The sequence below is a fragment of the Cricetulus griseus genome, chromosome 8 (genome assembly GCF_003668045.3).
Source record: "Cricetulus griseus strain 17A/GY chromosome 8, alternate assembly CriGri-PICRH-1.0, whole genome shotgun sequence".
Lineage (NCBI taxonomy): Eukaryota > Metazoa > Chordata > Mammalia > Rodentia > Cricetidae > Cricetulus > Cricetulus griseus.
The window spans coordinates 3,834,104-3,859,068 of NC_048601.1; the positions used below are offsets into that span (position 1 = coordinate 3,834,104).

The 24,965-nt window shown below is 45.7% G+C and overlaps 1 protein-coding gene across 3 annotated transcripts in view; it reads right to left on the reverse strand.

Moving 5' to 3' along the window:
• Positions 1 to 460: 460 nt before the first annotated feature.
• Positions 461 to 24,965, reverse strand: part of Rassf8 (Ras association domain family member 8) — a 74,718-nt gene continuing 50,213 nt past the window's right edge. For 2 of the 3 annotated variants that reach the window (XM_027430117.2, XM_027430116.2), the window contains 4 exons: positions 12,372 to 12,538; positions 5,665 to 6,554; positions 5,036 to 5,180; positions 461 to 4,606 (listed from right to left, as the gene is read on the reverse strand). In XM_027430117.2, the coding sequence (XP_027285918.1) occupies positions 4,485 to 4,606; positions 5,036 to 5,180; positions 5,665 to 6,554; positions 12,372 to 12,474 (1,260 nt within the window). In that variant the 5' untranslated portion in view covers positions 12,475 to 12,538 and the 3' untranslated portion in view covers positions 461 to 4,484. Of the gene's footprint in view, positions 4,607 to 5,035; positions 5,215 to 5,664; positions 6,555 to 12,371; positions 12,539 to 24,965 lie in introns of all 3 variants that reach the window. The other variant, XM_035448409.1, reaches the window with a different exon arrangement.

Sequence of the window (24,965 nt, forward strand, 5' to 3'; positions counted from 1 at the left end):
CATCCATGTGCAGGTGCACGCTTCTGTGGGGAGGTCAGAGGTCAACTGCAGGTACTATTCTCAATCACCATCTTAGGTGTGCCAAGGGTCGCCCACTGAACTTGGAACTTCCTGTTTCAGCGTGGTTGGCTGGCTAATGAGCCCAGTGGTCCACTTGTCTTTGATCCTTAGCACTGAGCACTGGTATGTGCCACGTGTCACATGGGTGCTGGGGAGCTGAACTCAGGTCTCTCTCATGTTGTGCAGCATGCACTTTTCCTATGAGGCATCTCCCCAGCCTAGTTGCTACCTTCTGAGCAATACATAATTCTTCATGTTAACAACTGCATTTAGAAAACAATGTCATTTTTAAATCACTGATACACAGACCTACTTTCTTTGCCATCTTTCAAAGGAAACAAAATTATATCTTGAAGTATTAAGTGTTATAAGAAAGAAAACAACAATTGTACTGCCCCAATGAGTCTTGAAAATTTATTATTTGGGAGAATATCAGATATTGATCTTTCGCTTTATAGCTCATGATAATAATCAGAAAATATACATTTTGAAATGAAGTCAAAAGAAAATAATTACATATAATACATATTACAGATTTCTTATTTATACATCAGCAAAGCGATACTAAAAGCATATTTATGGCCCACAGTCAGTGAACATGGACACTTTCTGTCTAAAGCTGCAGCAACTCAAATCCTTCTTGGTCAGTGATGAGACACTGAGAAATGCACTGAAGGGCTATCACCCTGTCTGGCTGTAAACCTGTATTTTCACTCTCCCCACCCCCCAACACATATGCATACATTTATTGCCTTTAGAGTTCTGCTGGTTTAACAGTATGCTAAATAGCCATCTGCAGCCATTTGGTTTCTAAAAATATATTTTAAAAAAATGCACGTGAAAGATCTCCCACAGCTTTGATGCAGCCACTGACCTGGCGTTCAAGGTGCACTAGGGAAACGTGAAGCAGCAATACTAAATAAATACTGATGGCCATGAATTCTTGACACAGCTGACAGCCTTCTCCTGGAACACGCCTTTTGGACGTGGTCAGTGTTACAGGTATGGAGGTGGATATCACTATAAGACAGTACGAACACGCAACTTAAAAACACTGACATGATACAAAAGGAATACTTCTAAGGTAGCATCACCACAGTGTGGTATGGACTAATCAAGACAGGCTTGTATTACAGAGGGATACAGAGCATCATTTAATACATATATGCGCCTAATCTGTCGAAGGCAATGTCCAACACTGTCTGTCTCTGTGCATGCCTGAAGTCAGGTGCTTGTCCTTGTCTTTTTCCATATTATTTCCTCAATCTGTTGAAGTCCTCCTAACTTGGAAAGGTATTCCCTGATACAAGAGTTCTTGTCTCCAAGGACCACTCTGCCCTTACAAACGATGTGTTACACAGGGCATGGCTGTGGGAGCAGTGCTGATCTGTCTGTCTGTGCCACCACACTCCACATGTCATACATGAGCTGTGTCTTTACTGTACATGCCGGGGTGCAACCTGATTTCAACTAGAGGAGCTACTGAGCTGCCCCTCAATAACTAACTGGGCCTTCAGAGGGCAACTTCAACACCAACTGAAGCCTCACATAAAAACTTTCCTGTTCACGGAGACAAAAAAGGGACGTTAACAGCCAAAATATAAAGGAAGTGAGAAAATAAAACACACACACACACACACACACACACACACACACACACACACCACTGAGGTAACCCGCTGTGGGTGAGTCTCTGAGAATGATGATGACCTAGAGGTCAGACAGGCCAATGATATTCAAATTATTCATTGGTAAGAATAAAACTTGTAATATATTTAATACCTGTAGAAAAACCGCATAATATAACTTCAGTACTAGTTAAAAAGACACAAAAATTTGTGACCTAATTTATTATTTAGAACCTGGATACTTATCCCCCATTTGGTATTTTTTGAATCCCATTGCCTGCACCTCTCTGCTGAGATGTGGCGAAAGACGGGGCTTGTAAACCAATTCATTTGTAGTCATAATAGGTAAAAACAGTCACAGTAGACTAAATATTTTCAGATGTTCCTACAGAAATTAGTTGTTTTCCCTAAAAAAAAAAAATATATATATATATATATAATATATATATATATATATATTTAGAAAACATTCAGCAGTGGTGTGCTTGCAGAAGTCCCTTAACTGGTGACAAAGACAACTGCAGAGCCTGTTTGTGAAATCACATGGCCGCACCCCGCCCATCTGGGAGGCCGTGCTTGTGTGAGTAATTAGGAGGGTAGCCGGCAGCTTCAGAGTTCTGAGGTTGTTAGGGATGTTAAGTGTGACACTGGTGGAGAGCCAGGACTGCGGAGAGCTGGTGGCGTGTGTCGCCTGCTTTAGAGTTTCTAGTCAAACCTGGCAGTTCCTAACAACCGTGTGAGCTGTGCGATGTGATGCTCTGCCAGGGATCCGTGCAGGTCCTGTTCTTTCTTTTTTGAGGCAGGGTCTCGCACTCTAGCCCCTTTTACTCTAGAACTTCCATGTAACTTAGAAGAGCCAGGATCTTATGTAACTCTGCTGCCTCAGTCTCCTGAGTGCTGGGATCATAGTCATGAGCCACCATGTCCAGCTTTGTCTTTAATTTCTCACCATAGAGCCTAACATACTTGCAGTTAACACTGTGGTTTAAATAGAAGACAATCCATTTGTATAATGTTCTCCTTTGTGATCAAGGGTTAATTTAGCCGAACAACAGAATGACTCTGTGTAGGAGAGACTGAGAGAAAGGCATGTACTGGGCACATGGAGTCACCACTGTCACAAAAAGCTATAGGTTACTTTGACATCAAATTACTATTTTTAAATACACATAGATATGAAACAATTGTTACCAGTCTGGGGCAAGTGTGTGCAGGCCATGGTTCCCTCTCAGGTCAACTGCAAAGCAGTGATGGCAAGATCAGTTTGGTAAGTCAGAGGACCCATGGACAGCGGTTCAGCTGAGGTCTGCTATTTATTTATGTGGGTAAGAGGCAACATTCATGGCTTTCAGTTCTTGAGAAGCATCTACTAAATCTTCTCCTTGGAAACCTAAATCCAGCAGCATTCTCAGCTCCATTAAACATTCATTAACTTAAAAGCAAGCTGGGTGTGGCCAACCACCCAGAGTTGCCTTCGGTGTTACCATGGCATTGCTGTATCAATCCGCTTTTATTTTATTGCATGTAAGTAACACAGAGAATGTTTTCTCTTTAGAATTGAAAACTACTTTAAGTTTCAGATTAAAGTCTTAGTTACACTGTGCCAAATGTACTCAGAGAAAAAGCAGAGGGCTGCAAGGCGTCTGACAGCACGTCTAAAAATCACTTGTGAATGTAGCTAAGTCACTGTTCATGAGAAAAGCATTGACTCTTTTTTTTTGGCTTAATACACAAAATGATATAAATATAAATGGAGACTAATATCCTATAAAGTCAAACTTAAAAATAAAAACATACTCTGAATTTAATTTTATTTCCTTGGTAAAAAAATACCTGACTGCAGTGTTCTCTACATTTGACTCAGTGACTAGAGAAAACACACAGCCCATGTTTTAAATCATGGCAAGCAGCACCTCCCCCGCTATGCATGCATGGACTACACAGAAGTGGGTTGTTCTGAAATCCATCATACCATTCCCAAAGTACAGCAACGCCATCCTCGGGGATCCCTCCTTCTCACATTCTGTCACCACGAGGATCCACGGGAGGCGGAGGTGGTGCTGAGGCAGGAAGGCCTCAGAGTGTGTCAGGAAACCCAGGACCGCCTCCAGTTGCGCAGCCAGCAGTCTATGACCATAAGCATTTTACATGAACCATTTACCCCACTGAAGATATTTCTGTGATGCTGTGGTAATTCATGTTGGGAAATACTGTAAAGAAATTATTAACTTCCAGACCAGAAAGCTGAATTATCTCGCCTAGGAGGGGCGGGGAGAGGCGCCAGTGTTAAGTGCGTCGAGCTCCATTGGAGTCGGTCTGGAGTGAAGCCCTCAGGAGGCTGTGTAGCTGTACATGAGCAAAGCTGGACGGAGTCTGCCAACATGCACAGTCAGAACCCACAATATTTAACACAGGTAAGTCACAGGATGAGGACTAATAAAATATTAACAGCAACATTCATTCATCAATCAGTTACATGGAATAAATTAACTAAACAGTTACATAACTTTACTCTCAATGCAGGGTTTATTCGTGTATAAACATAGATTAATACTTTTCTAATGCTCTCTGAATGCTACAAATAAAAACGAAGGCTTTGCATTTCAGCTGCTGGACAACATGTCAATACTGCGAAGTGTGAACAGGCTCCGTGTTCAGCATCAGTGCACAGGGCTCCACGTGGTTTGTGATCGGGAGAGGACACAGTGGCTTGGGAACAGACCCTGTTCAGTTGGCACAAACTGAAGGATTTACTGTCCTTGGTACCTTGGCTGGATCCTTCTCCTGAAGACAGTGTCATACATAGATGCCTTCAGGATTAAATCCAGAGGAGATGGGGTTCTGCAGAATACGAAGATTACTGGGGAGCTGCCTCGATGAGCCAGGTCGCTTCAGGGACCCAGACTGGAATGGTGTCTCTAAACAGGAAATGGACAGTGGTCTGGTGAACCAGATAACCAGAAAACTCGTTAAATTCCCACCCCAAAGATCAAGGAAGAAGAAGACAAGAGCTGTGGCTATGAACCAGTTCCCAAAGACCAGAGGGCTTTGCCCTGTTGCTTCCTCCCAGTTGCTGAGGGAACAGTACATACAGGAGAAGTTTCAACTCCAGGACAGATAAACAGCAAAGACTTGGAAGGGAGCGGGAATCAGGAGAATTAATTAGGAGAATTGCCAGGATGCAGTTAACATAGCCATATTCATATTTATAGTTTGGCAAACATGTCTGTAAAGAAGCAGTTTTAAAAAAAAATGTGACCATCCAAGAAAACAGATTTCCCAAATGCTACCCATTTGATGGCTGTCATTTTAGGTGACTTACCAAGGAGAATAAAGGAAGGCCTTACCTGTTTCTATGTCTGCCTGGGAGGCCTCTATTTCAGTGGGCTCAGCTGGCAGCACGGTGACCTTTGTCCCCGTCTGCTGGATGAACTGCTGGAGGTTGACTTGTCGCAGCTCTTTGGTCAACTGCTCCAGTTCCTGTTCCTTGTCCTGGTTGGAAAACACCAGCCATGCTGTAAGTGGTCTGTGGGACAAAGCCTGCTATAGAGGAGGGGGTGGCAGATGGGGCCACTGTCAGGACTCATTTGACACACTTGGCTTACGTGAGGGTTCCCTGCTGGATGTCGACACATACTCATAAAAATAAATGTATGTTCTTAATCTGTCATCAAAAATCACTAGTTTAATATACATCTTAGCACTACTACAATCTTGCTCACCTGGTCACAAATTTCCCTCTTACATACTTTATAACCTATTGAAAATTAGTTCGGTTCACAAGAGTTAGCGTTCTTAGTTTTGATAAGATGCTGGAGTTGAATCTAGTAATATCTATTTTATAACATGAGGAAAGCAAGATTATCATGAAATTCTCCGTCTAAGGTTCCTAAGGCTACGACAGACAGGCCCGAGCTACAGAACCACCTTACACGGATGAGGTGTCCTGCGCACTGAGACAGGGGCCCTTCCTTACCTGTAGCCGCTTGGTGGCCTGCCCCAGAGACCTCTCCACCGCTCTGATGCCGTTCTCCAGCCGCAGGCTCTGCTGCCCCTGGAGGTCCATCTCCCCCCTGACCTTTTCAATCTTCCCCTTCATCTCCTCCTCGTTGACCTGCGCCTCCTCAACTTCCAGGTGTAGCTTCTCTGCTTCAAGACCACTTTCCATCTTCTGGATCTGCGCCAGGTAGTCCTTCAGCTTGCTGTCGCAGTCCGTGACTTTCTGCCGGATCTCATCCAGCTGGTCCTGCAGCTGCTTCTCATTTTCTTGTTCGATCTGTAGTTCATTTTCCCAAAACTCCTCCTCCTCGATCTCTACATCATTCCTTTTGATCTTTTGCTCGAGGCGGACAATTTCCTCTTCCAGACTGGAATTGTACTTCTGCTCCCAGAACCGTATCTCTGTCTCACTGGACTCCAGCTGCTGCTCGATGGCCAGCAGCTTATCTGTCTGGAGCCGGATCAGCCTCCTTAGCTCTTCTGCTGTGGACCTGCAATTACTCAACACTTTCTGCCTAAACTCAGCTTCTTTACCTTTTCCAAAAATGTCCATCAGCCCTTTGGCGCCTCCTGTGAAGGTCAGAGATTTTCTTTTAGGCTCCCTCCTTTTCATCGACTTGTCCACCTGAGGCCGCAGTTTGGCTAAGGGGGGCAGGCTCTGTCGGTACAAAGTTCTTTCAGGGATCCGGGCCACGCTGTCTGAGGTGGGCCGCTCGCTGAGAGACGGCCCAGTCCGTCGCAAAATGAGCTGTACGTCACTAGCATACTGCCCCCACTTGTTTAAGGATATGATGGGGTTTTCGTGTGGTGCCAAGTGTCTCTCAGTGTCTCTCCATTTTTCTATAAGGGTGTACCTTCCAGTTCGACCTAGACAGAAAAGAGCAGAGTACACAGTCACAGTGGGACATGTAATGTACCTCACGATAATGTATGACAACTGTTCTCGGGCAGCATCTAAATGTCAAAGCTCAGAGTCCAGGTTCCTCTGGCAGCTTCAGAAAACATGGGGGCTCTGGAAGCTGTGACACAGCAACTGAACTGTGAGCGTCCCCCAGCTGTTAGACACCCCACTTCCTATCATCTGAACTGTGAGCGTCCCCCAGCTGTTAGACACCCCACTTCCTATCATCTGAACTGTGAGTATCCCCTAGCTGTTAGACACCCTCTTCCCATTTCCTCTAAGAACACTACACTCTGGTCAAACATCTAAGTGTTTGGAACTTCTGGGAAAGACTGAACAAAGGAAAGCATTGTGAATGCTTCCCCCACAGCAAAGAGGGCAAAGTCCCAGGAGTCAAAAAGAGCTTCTGAAGGTACAGAGATTCTTACTGTGGGACCCTTGACAAGAGAGGCCCAGAGTCAGTGCTCATTGCAGGCCCAGGCGGGGGAGGGGGGGTCGGGACACACAACAGGACACACGCCTGAGTACTCCCCTGGCCTATAGCTCACACAGCTGTAGCTGCCCAGTGAAGATGGCCCTTCCAAATAACTTCCCGTGAAAAGGGGGTATGAGAGGAATTTGGTTTAGTCTTGATTATAATAGTTTCAAAGGTTCTTCTAAAAAAAAAAAAAAACCAGCAAAATTTAGATTTTATTATTAGAGACAAAACACAGTAAAATCATTTAAATAAAAAATAGGCTTTACCTACTAATTACAGAATTGAAATAAACTTTCAAAAGACAATATAGGGGCCAGAAAGAGGGCTAAGAGGGTAAAGATGCTTGTCACCAAGCCTGGCGATCCCTGGGAAACACATGGTGGAAACAAAGAACTGAGTCCTGAAAAAAATTTTCTGGCCTCCACACATGAGCTTTGGTATATTTGCTGCCTCCCATAAATAAATATAATACAAAGAAGAAAAAAGATAATGTAATGATATAGATGTGAGCACATTCATAAACATTTTCCTTTAAGGTGGGTGCTATGTTGGGTTTGTTGAACACGTACCTTAGAGGCTGAGAATATACATCAGTCAGTAAGAATCCAAGCCCTAAACATGAGCACCTGAGCTCAGAGCCCGGAACCCAACAAACACATTGGGACAACCTGAGCTCGGAGCCCAGAACCCACCAAACACATTGGAACAACCTGAGCTCAGAGCCCAGAACCCACCAAACACATTGGAACAACCTGAGCTCAGAGCCCGGAACCCACCGAACACATTGGAACAACAGGACACACCTATGATCCCTGTGGGATTTGGGGCAGTGAGAGGCTGTCTCAAACAAAAAGGCAGACAGTGCATGAGAAATGACTCTTAAAACAGGCAGGTAACACATGCATGCACATTTTTAACACACACACATGCACACACATCAAACAAAGCGAGCATTAGTAGTTACTGTCCTATAAAGACAACGCAGACCGCCATCGAGCAATTAGAGTGGAGTATGAAGCCACTCTGAGCGCTGCTGACAAATAGCGTACTCTCTTCATTACTGTCCATACATGGCATCCGGATGTGTGGGTATGCACACTCCCCCAGCAACTCAGAAGCAGACCATAAGAAGGTCCATCAGTCTGTCTGCCCATCTAGTTGCCTGTGGCACTAACAGTCTTCGCTGTTAAGTAAATGTGACATAAATACGTAATGGCAAATAAAACACCGACTACAGTTTAAATAGCTGGAGCAGTTAAGAGTGTGGCTGGGAAGTCTCATGGCAGACAGGAAGCAGCTGCAGGCTGTCACCAGTCAAAGTCGCTGCTCAGATGAGCTCTGTATTCAATTAAGTGTTTATGACACAGAAAAAGATTTTTTAGGCCAAATGTGAAGTAACATCATAAAACATCTATATTCAAGTTTTCAGCATTTCAAAGCAGGTCTTGAAGTGACTTATCGAGAAAGGAAAAACAGGGTAGTTGGTTCAGTTAAAACATTTGTTCACAGGTTAAGTACATTCTTCATTCTAAATGAAGAAACACACATCTGGTGAAGAGGTATTTTCTCCACGGAATTCTCTGCAGAATATGTGGCTATCATATGAAAAGATGCAGCTTACCGCACCTACTCAGCTGGTTTGACCTTTGTAGAGGTCAAACCTAGAAGGAAATTAAGTGCCTGTTACCCAGTACTTGGATGACCGAAACAGGAGGGTTGCCACAGGTCAAGGCCAGCCTGGTCTACATAGCGAGACCCTGTCTTTAAAACTTCTGTGGGACTCCTAACGGTGGGGGCAGGAATTGTCTCGGACTCTTCCAGGCTTTTGGGAATCTATTCCATATACTGGGTCACCTTGCCCAGCCTTACTACAAGCTGAGGTGCTGACTCTTACTGCAACCTGACAAGCCATGTTTGTTGATATCCACGGGAGTCCTGCCCTTTCCTGAATACAAACAAAGGAGGAGTGGATGGGGGAGGGGCCTGGGATGAGAAAGGAGGGAGGGAGGAATGGAGGAAGAGAGGAAGGAAACCATAAAAAATTACTTTTAAAAAATTCAAGATAAATTTCTAGTTGATGTCTTAATCTTTGCTGAATTCTGGCTTGTCTCAATTCAACATCATGGGAGGTTCTTAAAAGGAATATTGACTGTGTTGGCAGAAAAGACAATGCCTTAATCCCCTTCCACAGTTAAGCTCAGGTCTTGGATGAGAGGTGTTTCACTAATGGAAAGCCTGGCATCTGGCGCTGCTTTAATACAGATCTATGGAAAAGGAAAGAATCTCAGTCAGCATTTAGCAGACCTGCCACACTGCAAGTGCGCTGGCAACAGGTGACCCATTTCAATCCTGAGCTGACCTGACATGCTTCCCATGCAAACTTTTGACTAGGAGTGCAGGGACAAAGAGGAACTGAGCACTTAGCATGGTGCTGGACGCAGCTTCCTCTTAATACTGTTTGCTAAATAATAGATTTACGTGCAAACAGAAACTCTGAACGCATTACTCGTTTTTTATGCGACAGATGTTTATGCCCTGTGTTCCAAAAAAATCTAAAGCCAACTAATAAGTATGTATAAACTCTGATAAAACCTTAAACAGAGCCTGGTGGCTCAGGAGGCCCAAGCAGGAGGATTGTAAGTTCAAGACTTGCCTAGGGTACAGAGTAGTCCAAGGCCAGTCTGGGTAAGCTGGTGGTACCCTGTCTCAAAACAGGAATAACAAGCTCGTTGGGGACAGAGGTCAGTCTGCTGAAGAGCACTTGGTTATCTTTCCTGAGTCTCTAAGTTCAATCCCTACTAGCATGGGAAGTTTTCATACAGAGGTATGTAATATAAATGTGTATATGTGTGTGTGTGTGTGTGTGTGTGTGTGTGTCTATGTGTGTTTGTGTGTGAGCACATGAGTGTGTATGTAGAGAGACTTATTTTTAATTTGTTTTCCTTTTTCAAATATATACTTTTAAAGAAAAGCTTAAAATAAATTAGAAGGGAAGTTAAAACAGAATAGGAAGACAGACCCAGGAAATGTGGCTAGAAACAGACTTCATGGCACGAAACATCTTCAGTATATTAAAAAAAAATTAAGTACACATTTCTGTTTAATAAAGAAATACTATTTAATTCACTTTAATCTTTATTTTAAATGTATTCAGAAATCGACAATAAGCAGGGTTTAACTCATGAGGGATTCTGGAAACTAGGAATCTGCTCTGGACTTGGGAACATGTATAATTTAAAAAGATCACTACTTAAGATAAACAGCTGGAGCAGGTAGAGCAGACTCTGGACGTGGAGCAGGTCAGAGAGCAAGCCTCACCACAGCCTGATAAGCCACAGGCAAAGGGTGACAAAGGAAAGTGCCCCGAGAGCTGTGGAGCCAAGCCCACCAGAAAAGAATGCACGTGTGTACCCACACATGGGTTAGAGGTCCACTGGATGGACTGGGAGAGCCTAGGCTAGGAGCACACAGACCTGTGGTGTCTGTGCTGGTATTTCTAGAGGTGATAATTAGGGCCCTGACCAAACAGACAGATCCATCCTCCGATGGACTTATGACTGTACGCAGGAAATGGAGCCTAACTGGGGGCGGTTGGTCCATAGGATCATGTCCTTTGGGACCACTTCTTGCCTCTTCCTACGGTCACTTTTTTGACTTGGACACTGTGGTGGTTTAAAAAAGAATGGCCCCCATAGGCTCATATGTTTGAATGCCTGGTGACCAGGGAGTGGTACTATTTGAGAAAGATTAGGAGGTGTGGCCTTATTACAGTAGGTGTGGCCTTGCTGGAGGAATTGCATCATGGAAGATAGGCACTGAGGTATCCAAAACTCATGCCACACCCAGTCTCCCTCTGCCTGCAGCTCTCAGCTACTTCTCTAGCACCGCACCTGCCCGCATGCTGCCATGCTCCCCGCCAGTAAGTTAGCCCCCAGTTAATGCTTTTTCTTAGAGAGCTGCCCTGGTCATGGCTTCTCTTCATAGCAATAGAACAATGACTAGGATAGGCTCCAAAAGTGAGCTCTGTTACATCCTTCCCTGCCGTGATGGGACGGATACCCTCAAACTACAAAACAAACCAATAATACTCACATGAAGATTCTGTGTCAAGCAGCTGGTAGTAACGAGGTAAAAGTAACTAATACAGAAAACTGATGCCAAGAATACTGCTATTGTTAAGTCTGACCAGGTCGGTTTTTAAAGCCTTTGAAGTAGTTTGTGGGATGAACTTGGAAGAGTTTGGAGACACAGGCTAGAAAAATCAAAAGCAGTAGAATGCTGCAAATAGAGTTAATGGGGATTTTGGTAAAAGTTCAGAAGAGCAGAGTTCTGAAGGGAATGAGGACAATGAAGGCTTGCCTTGGGAATTTCAGATGAGAACAAAACTCAGTTGGGAACTGGATTAGAAGTCATTTATTTGTGCTGTGTTGTGGCAAAGAATTTGTCTACATTTTGTTCATAGTTGAGACTTGCTGGAAGGTGGAGTTTAAACAGGACGGCGTCACTGATCTGGTGGGGAGTGTCTGAGGACAGCATGGCATGAGGCTGGGGCACAGGCACTGCTGGCTACCGAGCCAGGCTCACCGTAAGAACTGGATGGAAAAGGCTGAGCACACTTTAAATACAGTGCAATGACTAGAAAAGGAGCATGCTGCGGACAAGGGCGTGGCCAGTCAACAGTACAGAAGCCATGTGCGTGTGATGTGTCAACAGGAATTGCCCTCACAGAATCTCAGAGCCTGGCCATACCACATCGCTCACAGACTCAAGAGTGGGCGTTCCATCGCCTGAGGGACTTTCTATGGACGGAGGCATGTTAGTAGGGCTGCCTTAGAAGTGTTTCTCTCAGGGTTTTCTTACTGTGCACAACAGCCCAAGGAAGGCCACTCTGTGAGGTCAATGTGTGAAGCTGTGAGGGTGAAGGGGAACCTGCGACAGAGGCGCCAGAATTCTGGGGAGGTACCTTCTGAGAAAGCTGCAGCCAGGGGGACAGTCAGTGCAGGGATGAGGCCCTGGGGTGGGCTGCGGCTGGGAAGGAAATAAGGCCTCCCCCTCCCCTCTGCACCCACGCACTCCTATGACCTGGATGCTCTGCCCAGACATCTTAAGCCAGGAAACTATAGGCTGAACCATCTGAAGCCATGAGCCCAAATCTCCCCCCACCCCTTAAGTTAACTTTCAGGAGTTTTTATCAAGATGCTCAGAAAATTAGCTTTTGCACACACAGCACTACCACACCCCACAAGGATCAAATACCGTTTTGCGTTTTTTGTTTGTTTGGTTTAACTTGACAGATTTTACTTACCTATAGCTTGGGCTAAGGCTATTACAACCTCCTGGCAAGTTGTGACTTCAGTGACCCCACAAACAATCCTCTGGACTCCGTCCACCCATACTTTAAGTTCCATGATGCACTTGCCGGTCACCAGCGGCCCTGACGGTGGTCATCGGGGTTTCAGGTCATGGCTCTGGCTTTGGAATCACAGAGAGGCAGAGTCTATATTAGCTACAAAAGGTAAAACATCGCTTTTTAAATGAAGAAAACTTCTTCCCTATAGTATATGAACTATAGCAGTACAACACCAAATACCGCACTGTGGTTAAAGTCTGGGCAGAACTCCTAGGGGTAAGTGGCTCCGACCACATGCCCACCCGACTCTTGTTAGCATTGCTTTACTCTCAAAGCAACTTGAATTGTGTCCCAGGTCTACTCGCTCAATGGCATGCTGGTGCTGTCTCTCTCTTCTCAATTTGTTCCTCAGTATAGTGTCAGCGACTCATAAATGACTGAACCGTTTTAATCACACTTGCTGCGCTGTCCTGCTGACCAGTGTGCATTCTTGTGTCACATTCCCCTGGCCTCCACAGACCTCTGTGAGCTGCTGAGACCAGGGCTATGGACACCGGGCTGAAGGAGATTGTCCCCTCATACATGTCTGTCTTTTTCTCACAGCTGGTTTCTTGATTTCATTAAGTCAGAAGAGCTACCTCAACAATATAAAACATGCCCTTCCCAGTATTCACTGTTTACCCAGTCCTTTGAAAACAATGTGGCCACACTATGTGCCAATCAGAAGACTTAACTTAATCGTCCCTTCTCATGTACCCCTGCAGACCAGAAGAGGGCACCAGATCTCATTACGGATGGTTGTGAGCCACCATGTGGTTGCTGGGAATTGAACTCAGGACCTCTGGAAGAGCAGACAGTGCTCTTAACCTCTGAGCCATCTCTCCAGCCCCGACAACATTAAAAATCTTACACAAAACACTAAAGTCTTTTCTTGTCCCGTGTGCATTCTCATGAGGCCTTAAGGCCTGTGGTGGACAAGTGAAGAGAACCAAGACTCCAGGGCGCCAAAGCAACTTTCTGTCAGCACAAAAGGATGGGAGCTCCTGATGCTAACTTCCCAGAATGCTGGCCCAGCCCTCTATGGTGCCCTGTGAGATGTTAACAGCCAGGGCAGGGGTAGAGATCACATCCCACAGAAACAAAGAAGTCCATGGACTTCAGCAAGTTCCTCAGCACACTTCCTGATGCCTTCACTAGCTGGCAAATGCCTGTTAGATATACAGTCACATCATCATTCTGAGATGACTGAGGAATGGAGACAGGAGTCCTGACAGGACACAGCTCCCTTCTTACCAGATACCCGTCCACCAGACAACCAGTTCACCAGACACCCCACCCACCAGACACCCCCACCCACCAGACACCCCACCCAGACACCCCACCCACCAGACACCCCACCCACCAGACACCCCTGTTCACCAGACACCCCTGTTCACCAGACACCCCTGTTCACCAGACACCCCAACCCACCAGACACCCCACCCACCAGACACCCCTGTTCACCAGATGCCCCCTGTTCATCTGACACTCCATTCACTAAACATCTCATCCACCAGATACCCTGTTCTGTGAACCCCCCATTCACCAAAAATATAACTCTTGGTATTATGTCTTTGGACAAAATTTAGATCAGACATTACATACTCCTTTGTTAAATTAAAGATTCTGAATTGAAGACTAGTTAATAACATTTTATTATTTTCCATTAAAAACCTTAATCTTGAGAAAGCTCTGGATCTCACTGAAATCCTTTCCTTCCAAAGAAATGCACCACAGGAAAGGAGCCCTCAGGCTCTAGTTCCAGGCTGATGTCTCAGTTTTAAGTACATGATAGAGGAGTTACCTCTAGACACAGTATGGCCTAATAGTGGGTCCCCAGAGCTCACATCCTCTGTGACTGCAATGACCCACTGTCCTCAGTGCCCCCCCCCCACTTTCCGTGATTTCACTCTGTTAATCATCTACGGTCTAGCTCCCTATTTAAACTTCAGCACCTATGTTCCAGACCCCACTGTAACCTTTAGCACCTCTGTTCTAGATCACTATTTAAGCTTTGGCATACCACCACATACTTTCCAATCCGAGTAAGAATTGCTTCACTTGAACTTTTAATCGTGATTGCAAACACAAACACACGCACAGCCCATGTCAGAGACACTACTTCTAACACAAACCCACACTGTGAGCAGAGGCCTCTTGCCCGGGCTGGAGGGACCAGCCTTACTTGGAGATGAAGACATACGTCAGTAGGTGAACATGGCTTCTGTAGATTTGGGGAGCTACACTATCATCATCTCAACTCGCCTAAAAACCACTCTCATTTGTGAGCATCACCTAAAGAGCCAGTATCTCCATCTTTCCAACAGAAGCCCGGAAGCATAACTCTCCAGGAGGCGAAACCTTCTGAAGTCCTGATCCCCAGAAATATGCCCAGTGCCCAGACTTGACCACGGGGTAATTAGAAGGCCCACACTATACTGCCTGCAGGTGAGCAGTAAGGGAGAAAATGACTTGGGCATCCCAGGGAGAATTTGGGATGGGAACAGTGACACGGTCAAGTCCTCCAACAGCAGTAACAGTGACACGGTCAAGTCCTCTAACAGCAGTAACAGTGACACGGTCAAGTCCTCCAACAGCAGTAACAGTGACACGGTCAAGTCCTCTAACAGCAGTAACAGTGACACAGTCAAGTCCTCCAACAGCAGCAACAGTGACACGGTCAAGTCCTCTAACAGCAGCAACAGTGACACAGTCAAGTCCTCTAACAGCAGCAACAGTGACACGGTCAAGTCCTCCAACAGCAGTAACAGTGACACGGTCAAGTCCTCCAACAGCAGTAACAGTGACACGGTCAAGTCCTCCAACAGCAGCAACAGTGACACGGTCAAGTCCTCCAACAGCAGCAACAGTGACACGGTCAAGTCCTCTAACAGCAGCAACAGTGACACAGTCAAGTCCTCTAACAGCAGCAACAGTGACACGGTCAAGTCCTCTAACAGCAGCAACAGTGACACAGTCAAGTCCTCTAACAGCAGCAACAGTGACACGGTCAAGTCCTCCAACAGCAGTAACAGTGACACGGTCAAGTCCTCCAACAGCAGTAACAGTGACACGGTCAAGTCCTCCAACAGCAGTAACAGTGACACGGTCAAGTCCTCTAACAGCAGTAACAGTGACACGGTCAAGTCCTCCAACAGCAGCAACAGTGACACGGTCAAGTCCTCCAACAGCAGTAACAGTGACACGGTCAAGTCCTCCAACAGCAGCAACAGTGACATGGTCAAGTCCTCCAACAGCAGCAACAGTGACATGGTCAAGTCCTCCAACAGCAGCAACAGTGACACAGTCAATTCCTCCAACAGCAGCAACAGTGACACAGTCAAGTCCTCCAACAGCAGCAACACACCTAGGTACTTGTTTTTCTTTCGAGATTTCTACATTTGCAATTCTAGCATCTTAGTTTTTGTTGGAGTCTGCGGCTGAGCTGCATGGACTCGAGAGGATGTGAAGATGGTTCAAGTGTGTGGAGGTATCTCACAAGACCCACAGGGGATCCACGACACCTGCAGAAAACGGTGACCCTAAAAACCAGCACTGGGGTTCTGACAGTCACCTGAGGACAGGCCATGAGCAGCACAGAGAAAAGTCTGAGCTGCTGCAGACACATTCCCAGCAGAGACTAAACCGGGTCCACCAGCCTCTCATTTCTTTTTCTTCCTTCCTTTCATCCTTTCTTTCTTTTGGTTTTTTGAAACAGGGTTTCTCTGTAGGTTTAAGAGACTGTCCTGGAATTTTCTTCGTAGACCAGGCTGGCCTCGAACTCACAGAGATGCGCCTGCCTCTGCCTCCCGAGTGCTGGGATTACAGGCACCCTGTGTAGGCTGAATTGCCGCCTACTGAACTGCTCCTCCCCCAGGCACAGCAATGGTGTGTTGTCTAGAGTCTGCTGCGACTGATGGAAAAATACACCTAACAGTATTAATGCAGCAGAATGTGTACTGAGTGTTTTAACTGTAGCATGTAAAATGGGTTGATTGTTGTTATGTATTGATTTACAAACTGTTGTGACAGAGGCTCATAGAACACTGAGCCTAGAAAAATGTCAATTACCAGATGCGTGTTCACACAGACTTTTTTTTTAATTTTACTTATTTATTATGTATACAACATTCTGCTTCCATGTATATCTGCACACCAGAAGAGGGCACCAGATCTCATAAGGGATGGTTGTGAGTCACTATGTGGTTGCTGGGAATTGAACTCAGGTCCTCTGGAAGAGCAGTCAGTGCTCCTAACCTCTGAGCCATCTCTCCAGCCCTCACACAGACTTTATAGAGGGCAAGCGGAAGAGCAGTCAGTGCTCCTAACCTCTGAGCCATCTCTCTAGCCCTCACACAGACTTTATAGAGGGCAAGCGCTGTGCTGTGTATTCAGACTTTAAGGAGGGCAGGCACCGTGCTGAGTATTCACAGAGACAGCATCTTTGTGATAACTATTGAACAAATTAACTCCTGGGACACAAGAAGCAAGCACAGAAGGAGCATATGGGCAAGCTTGGGGCGTTAACAAAAGATTGTGTCCCACAATAGAGAAATGGGCTAAGTTGTATCAAATGTAAATCAGCAATGTGGCATGCGGGAAGAGAGTCTGTTACTAGCATTTCCACTAATGTGACAGATGACCTGTAGCAAGCAACTCAAGAGAATAAGGCTTTACTTTGGCTTTAGGTCCATCATGGAGGGGAAGGCATGTGGGCTTCCTGATAGCTCATGTGTGAGGTAGCCTGCTCACATCTCAGTGGATCAGGAATTCTACGTAGGGTAAAATTGGAGCTGGCATAGAATCCTTAAACCCTAATCCCATGGCCTTACAGCTGCCTGCTAGACCTCACGTCAAAGGCTCCACAGTCTCTCAAAACCATACTGCTGGTGAGCACCAAGTGGGAGACACTTCACATGCAAACCACAGACATGCCTGTAACACATCCTACTGAAATACAGGCTGCAGGCCACATCGTGTGAAAACTATGCCTGTATATAAAACGGAAATGTGAGCCGGGCGTCGGTGATGCATGCTTTTAATCCCAGCACTCCGGAGGCAGAGGCAGGTGGATCTCTGAGTTTGAGGTCAGCCTGGTCTCCAGAGCGAGTGCCAGGATAGGCTCCAAAGCTACACAGAGAAACCCTGTCTCGAAAAACAAAAACAAAAACAAAACAAAACAAAAAGTATAAAACGGAAATGTGTCCCAGCCCTTTCAGTTACGGAGGCCCCTGGAAATGATAATGAATACGCTCTTTTGCTTGGAGGGAGTCCAGCTTTCCCTCATCGTGGAATGTCTTCACTGCCAGTGCCCACCACCTCTTCTAAAGTCAGACTCTATAGTTCAGAATGATTAATATGGTCAAACAGAACAAGCTCAAGCAACTTCTGAATTATGAATTCAAGTTATTTCTGTAGATGGAAATCCTATCTTTAAAAAAAATAGAAATTTCTATTATACAGAAAGTTATTAGCAATGAAAAATTTTGGAAAAAATAAGGGACATTTTAAATTATTGTATCATGTATCCAAGAACAGCCAACAACCTTAATTTTTTTAAAGGATTCATATTTAAAATTTAAATCACATTCAGTATAAAACATTCTGAGTCCAGATAAAGTTATTGGCATGAAAATATCAATCCTTCTATTAAGAAGGGCCTATTTTCTTCAACTTTAAAAAATTTTCTATTATAGTGTGTGTGTGTGTGTGTGTGTGTGTGTGTGTGTGTGTGTGTCTGTCTGTCTGTCTGTCTGTCTGTCTGTCTGTGGGAGCACATGGGTGTGGAGGTCAAAGGACAACTTGCAGGGAATGGTTCTGGTTTTCTACCCTAGGTCCCAGCAACTGACTAGAGTGGAAGGGTTACAGCAAGCTCCTTTACCTGCTGAGCCATCCTGACAACCCCTCCTTAAACCTTTCAGTTGATTGTAACCAGTAACTAGTTTTTAATTTATCTCTTACTGTGACATTCCAAAGGCCATTTCCTTTTTTCCAAGCTCATCTCAGATACTGTCCTGACACATCCATGTTCCTAAGCCATATATGATACTAACTCCATAGTCACACGAGATTATTTCCACACCCAGTGGTATTCACCAGCAGCTCCTTGATCAGCATCTGGGAACACGTGCCTAACTAACAAAGAAAGATGCTTTCTCATGCATCAGCCTGTGCTGAGCTGCAGAGAGAGGTGGCTCAGGGCTGGAGAAGGGTTGCTTCTCTATCATCTATCACAGAGGGTGGGATTTGGATCCTTGCTGCTCTATCATGGAGGCTGGGGGTTTAATCCTTGCACCATGTTAGACAGCTTGCAAAGCCTGTAATCCAATGCTCTGTTTTGGCCTCCATGGGCACCTGCATACATATTTGTGCAAATACTCTGACAGACAGAAACAAAGACACGCACACAAATGTTTTTTTAAATGGGTAAAATTTTGCTTCTTAACTAGGGTTTAAGTACAAATGCACAATTTTCATGTAATAACTGTAATTCAAAAATGAGCAAAATCTTTATCCACTTCAGAAGACAGACATTAGCTCTGCTTTCCGGTCTCTTTCTATGTACACTGACAAACTAAGTAGTTCGTTATTCACAACTGCCTGGGTTACCTTTTGGAAATCACAAAGAACCATGGACAGAATGGACTCTTGGCTTCTGGCTGACAGGGTGCACTGCCATAGGAAGTCCTCTGCATGGGACTATGAGCCTGACATCAAACCCTGACAACGGCAGGAGAGAAGAAAACAGCACAGTGGGCCACTACCACACCATGGGCCTAGCTCACGGCCTCCAGTGTGAGCACCCACTGCAAGCAGATCTTAACAGTCCCCATCTCTCTAGGGGTCAACTCTGACGGGAGTGCCAGGTCCCACAATGCACTGCTTTCAGCACATGCGCCATTTCCCCCCTCCGTCCTCCCCATATTCCAGTTAGGTTTCAAATCACTAACCTATCAATGAATGCCCCAAACAGTTGGCTCTACCTGGTGAAGGCTTGGGTGGAGGAAGCTAGGGGCTCTTCACCGGCTATTTCCCCCAGGCACACGGAAGATGCTGTGGTCGTCTGAACAGAGACAAGATGAGGGAGTCCATGAGTCTGCCCTCCAGTGGGGTGACTATGGAGGGCACCTCACAGTGGCACAAGTCAACAAGATGGGAAGCAAGGTGTCAGATGGGGCTGGGCAGCGGTGAACAGGCCCCTGTTTTAAACAGCCCTCTTGCCAGAAATAACCGGGGTCCTAGGAGGACTACCTGGATTCCTTCTGAGGGCATCTCCCCTGGAACCCCCCTCTTAAAGGTCCAGAATGACCCATCACAGCAACTCAAGGTACCAGGCTTCCAACATGCATGCCTTTGGGAGACAGGCAGATCACATCCAAAACCACAGTGGCTCAGAGTTCACTGAACCAACTGGAAAAGAACCACAGCAATGCAGAGCATCAATTGGCACAGCTGTGTACATATTCAAGACCAGGGCCCAGCAGAGGCAGAGCCAGGGACAGAATGTTAGCATGAGAAAGCCATACATGGCTGCTGATTTTCCTACTGTTTGGTTTTATTGACACAAAAACTCTTAAACAAAAAAATATGAAAACAATGAACTATTGGAACCCATTTCTTGCGGTGGTACGAAAAGCATCTGTCTTGCAGTGTGTCTTCTGTTAGTGTGAGTGGGCAGCCTCTCCTAATGCTGTGTACACCCTAGAGCCCCTGTGAAGACTGAACATGCCACTAATCACTTCGATGGGCAGTGAGCAAACGTTAGGTACTTGTACTGAAAATCTGTGGAGAAAGCGGTGATATCGGAAGGTGGACTGAGGACAAGCACACTGTGGCAGTTCTCCCTCCAGGACAAAAAGCCAACCAAATGGAAATCAATGTATTCTTCTTTACTAACTCAATCAACGTTCTACAACAAGGACTTAGCACTAAGGTCTTACTGTGTGACAGAATGTCAGTCAGTAAACTGTCTCTGCCTGCCTGCCTGCCTGCCTCTAACCTTTCATTGCCCATCTGAGTACTACAAGACATAAGTAAGTGAGGAAACTGAGGCAGAGAGCACTAGGACACTCACCCAGGCTCACCTTCCTAGTAAGTGTCTGCTCTGACAGTAAGCACTTAGGAAATGGACACATGTAATCACTAATGCTGTTTCAGGAGAGATGTAACCCAGTTCCTGTGAGTGCCAAGAATTCTAACATTAGTTCTGAAGGATGGTTCAGGGCCATTGCTGCAAAATCAGATGCACAGAGCTCACAGCCAGTGCCCAAGAGGAAGTGGGGAATACAGGGCATGGAGGTTTCTGATGAACGGTGCTCCCAAAGCCACTCATCTCAGTGGAGCAGGGCCCACACTATTCCCACCTGTACTCTGCAGTTTCCCTGGAGCTTAGACAAAACAGATAGACTACTGATTCAGTTTCACAGATACTGTTTCTTTAAAAAAAATATTTAGGGAACTATCTAAGCAAATTATATTTATGGAAGAGGAGACAAAAAATTACAAAAACTATGTCTAATATCACTTAGAAGTGAGAAAATAAACTAGTATTACATGCAATTGTCTCAGCAAAGATGTTCCATATCACACAAGTCAAGTTTTTTCCTCACTAAAAACAAGTTAATCAAAACAGTGCAAATGTCACCAGTGAAGATGTGAGACTCTTGAAGATAATCCAAGGGACATGAGGAAATCCAAACAATGGAAGTGACAGTGATCAGCACAGACCTCACCTATGTGACTCACTCCCCTGAGGCCCAGAGAAGACCTGGGTGGCATCCTGCCCTCCACGTGCAGCCACTCTCAGCTCAGCCTTCATCTGGGCCACTTAAACTACAGTTTTGTTTTTTACATTTACTTATGCGTGTTTGTGTGTGTGCGCATGGAAGTGTTCACACAGGCACATACCATGGTGCACGTAGCAGCCAGAGGACAACTTGTGGGCTCTGGGAACTAACTCAGGCTCTCAGGTTTAGAGGTAGGTGCTTTTATCAGCCTTACAGATTCATAAGCTTCTATATGTCTCTCCTTTAACTGAAGAAAGGATAAATTAATTTTTGATAGTTATATTATTTCAGAAAATATCCCTATTAAAGGAAATGCTCATAGCATAATTCTAGGGAAAAGCTGTCACATCCTTGTATTTTAGATGGTAAGCACTGAACACAGTGAGGTGTGCAGCATGGCCTAACAGGGATTGAAATCAATGTTCAGTGCTCAGAAAACGGTAAAAATTCAGTGCATGTGCTCTCTCTCTCTCTCTCTCTCTCTCTCTCTCTCTCTCTCTCTCTCTCTCACGCACGCACGCACGCACGCACACACACACACACACACACACACACACGCACATACATGCATGTTGTGTGTGCACGTATTTGGATATGCATGCACACATGCTCTCTCTGTCTTACCTGCCACTTAACTAGAGAGCACGTTTCCATCACTTTCCACAGGCATGAGGAGCTTGTACACACAACACACACTTGTGAAATGCATGGTCCGACTGAGATGCTGTTCAAGTTTATACAGTCATCCAATTTAAAAAAGATGAGAAATTTCTGATCATATGAATTTTCACATATTCACAACAATAATAATCCACCCAAAACTACAAGGGAAAGCTCAGGACTCTAGAAAACAAATCAAATGCCAAACTCTAGAAGCTGAACGTTTGAAAATGGTGAGAACTTTTGAAAAGAATCTGGCCTGTGCTTCAGTGTAATTAGATACTCAAAGAAAAAGACAGATTGTGTGTGTGTGTGTGTGTGTGTGTGTGTGTGTGTGTGTGTGTGTGTGTGTGTGTGTAAATCACAGGGCACAACTTTGCAAACCATGCCTAACAAAATGAACTCATACATGCACCCGAGCCATGTGGGAGAAGCCACTCGAGAAGCAGAGAATCAAGAAGAAGCATGTCTGAAGGTCAGCAGCGTAGGGATAGGAGTCCAGGCCAAGGTGGCCAGGGAGGGTTCTACGGAAGCCTGGGCCCTGCAGCCTCCCACAGCTCTTCCCAGTCAGGAGGTCTGCTCCTGCCACTGACCCTGAAGCATGGGTAGAGGCTTCGGGCCGTCTGTGCGGCTTCCCAACCCCCCCCTCCCAGGTCCATCAGAAAAGGCCATTTCCTCGTCCTCTGCTGCCTTCAGGTAACTTCAGGCCAACAGACATTTCCTCCTCAGGTAAGAGCTCACCCTACCACACACTCGGCCACCTCAACACCAATAACCTTTCACCACCTCATGGATACTAACCTAGTTTCCAAATTTACTTAGCAGTGCCAGAGCATCTGAGAAAATTGAGTTGGCTAAGTTCGGGGATCAAATGCAAAGAACCAGGAATCTGGTCTAGCTATTCATTAAGAAATATATTACACTCTGTTAAGGACCTGGGAATTTTCTGATCTCTTTTTAAAATACCAAGACTATTGAGGCTGGGGAGATGCTCGGTGGGAAAGAACACTTGCTGTGCAAATAACTTGGAGGTGTCCCTAGCACTTTACCCGGAAGCTGGCCACGGCCCCATGCGTCTGTAACAGGGCAGTGCAGGGCAGACAGGACAGTTGCTGGGGCTTGCTTGTCACCAGCCTAGCTCCAAGTTCAGTGACTGTTTCAAAGGCATAGGACAGTGATAAAGCAGGCCACCCAGTGAGTGCACAACCATACACACATATGCAAACTACATACAAAGCAAAAAATGAAATCAAGACTAATAATATAGTTACATTATATGTGAAAATGACTCTGTTAGCTTTCCACTGCATCACAGAATACCTGAGATAATTATCGAGAAAGGCTCGTGGTTTCAGAGTCCAGCCAGTGCTTTGGAGCATCTGTTGGCAAAGCTGAGTGCAAGGGTGCAGAGTGGGGAGTACCCGATCACCACAGACTCTCACGGCCCCCACCAAAGACCTAAGAACTTCCCTGGCTCCACCTCCTTAAGGTTACAAACCCTACTAGTTCCACTGAGGATCAGCCTTTAAAAATGGACTTTGTGGGTGGGGGCATCCAACATCTACCCTACAGCAAGAATCAAAAGTACCCAAACATTAGAACACAAACAAAAATAAAACACAGACGCTATCCTAAGTACTTAGATGTTCTGACAACAACCAGAGCAGAAGCAAGAGACACTTACGGTCCATCCGACTTCGTTTCTTTCTTTTCCTCATAATATGTCAAGGCGGGGGTGGGGGGGTGGGGGGTGGGGGAGTGGGGGGGTGGGGGGGTGGGGGGGTGGGGGGTGGGGGGTGGGGGGTGGGGGGTGGGGGTGGGGGGGTGTGTTTCTCTGTGTAGCTCTGGTGTCCTGGAACTTGCTCTGTACAACAGGCTGGTTTGGAATTCAGAGATGCCCACCAGCCCTCCTCCCCTTCTGCATGCTGGGATTAGGGTGTGAGTCACCACCTGACTGGATCTGACTTTCAGTTCATGAACTCTGTGCTAATTACACCAGCAGAGTCAGATATTCTGTAATGTGTTACATCTTGAAGACACAAATGACAAACACTCTTTCCTATGAACACTTAATAAAGATAGGTAAAGCACCTCATTTCTCTAAATTGAGCCACCGGTCATAAGTTTATTTAAATAAACCCATTTATGAAGTAAACACAAGGAAAACACAAGAGTCATACCTTCATCTCCAGGTCTTAGGTTGTTTTCTCTAGAGTAACAGGGCCAGAATGTTGAATGGAAATTTGTATCACTAAAAATGTCATGCCAGCCATGGGGGTGCACTCCGGAGACAGAAGCAGATGGATCTCTCTAAGTTTGAGGCCAGCTTAGTCTACACTGTGAGTCTAGGACAGCCAGGGCACTAGAACAGGCTCTCACAGCTACACAGTGCGTCTAGGACGGTAGAAGATGACTTGGAGACCACCAGCCACTGGTGCTGCCGTCACGCTGGAGAATTAACACAACAGTCGGGCAGGCCACAGTTGTTTAACATCACAATCATTACAACACCTGGATGAGGCCTTCCAAATTTTCAGCTTAAAAACTCCAAATGTATTGACAGGTGTTTAAATGAATTACGTAACACTCACCCACACCCTCATCAAACAAAAACCACCAGAGATTCCAACAGCAGAGGTCACTGACTTGCTCGGGAGCTCAGATGACCACAATAGACAGGGAGCTAAGTCCAGACCTCAGTCTTGGAGCCCCAGGACTCTACAGAAAAACAACATTATAGCATCACAGCCACCCACCCCAACCCTCAGATTCACCGCCACTCACCCCACACCCTCCCACTCCATGCCCTCAGATGCTATGAGAGTCAACTTACAGATTGACCTTCAAATCCAGACTACAACATCACGGACCAAATGTCACATGAACAGGAATCCCATGTTCACAGCTGACCACAGGAGCAGCCATGTGTCTACCAGGTTCTGGGTTCTAATCCCTCACATTAAGAAAACCTTATTTTTAAACTGGTCAGAAGCAAATGACAAATGTTGGTAATGTCGTTGGCAAACAGGAACTCTTACTCTCATCTATCGGAGATGTAAACTGA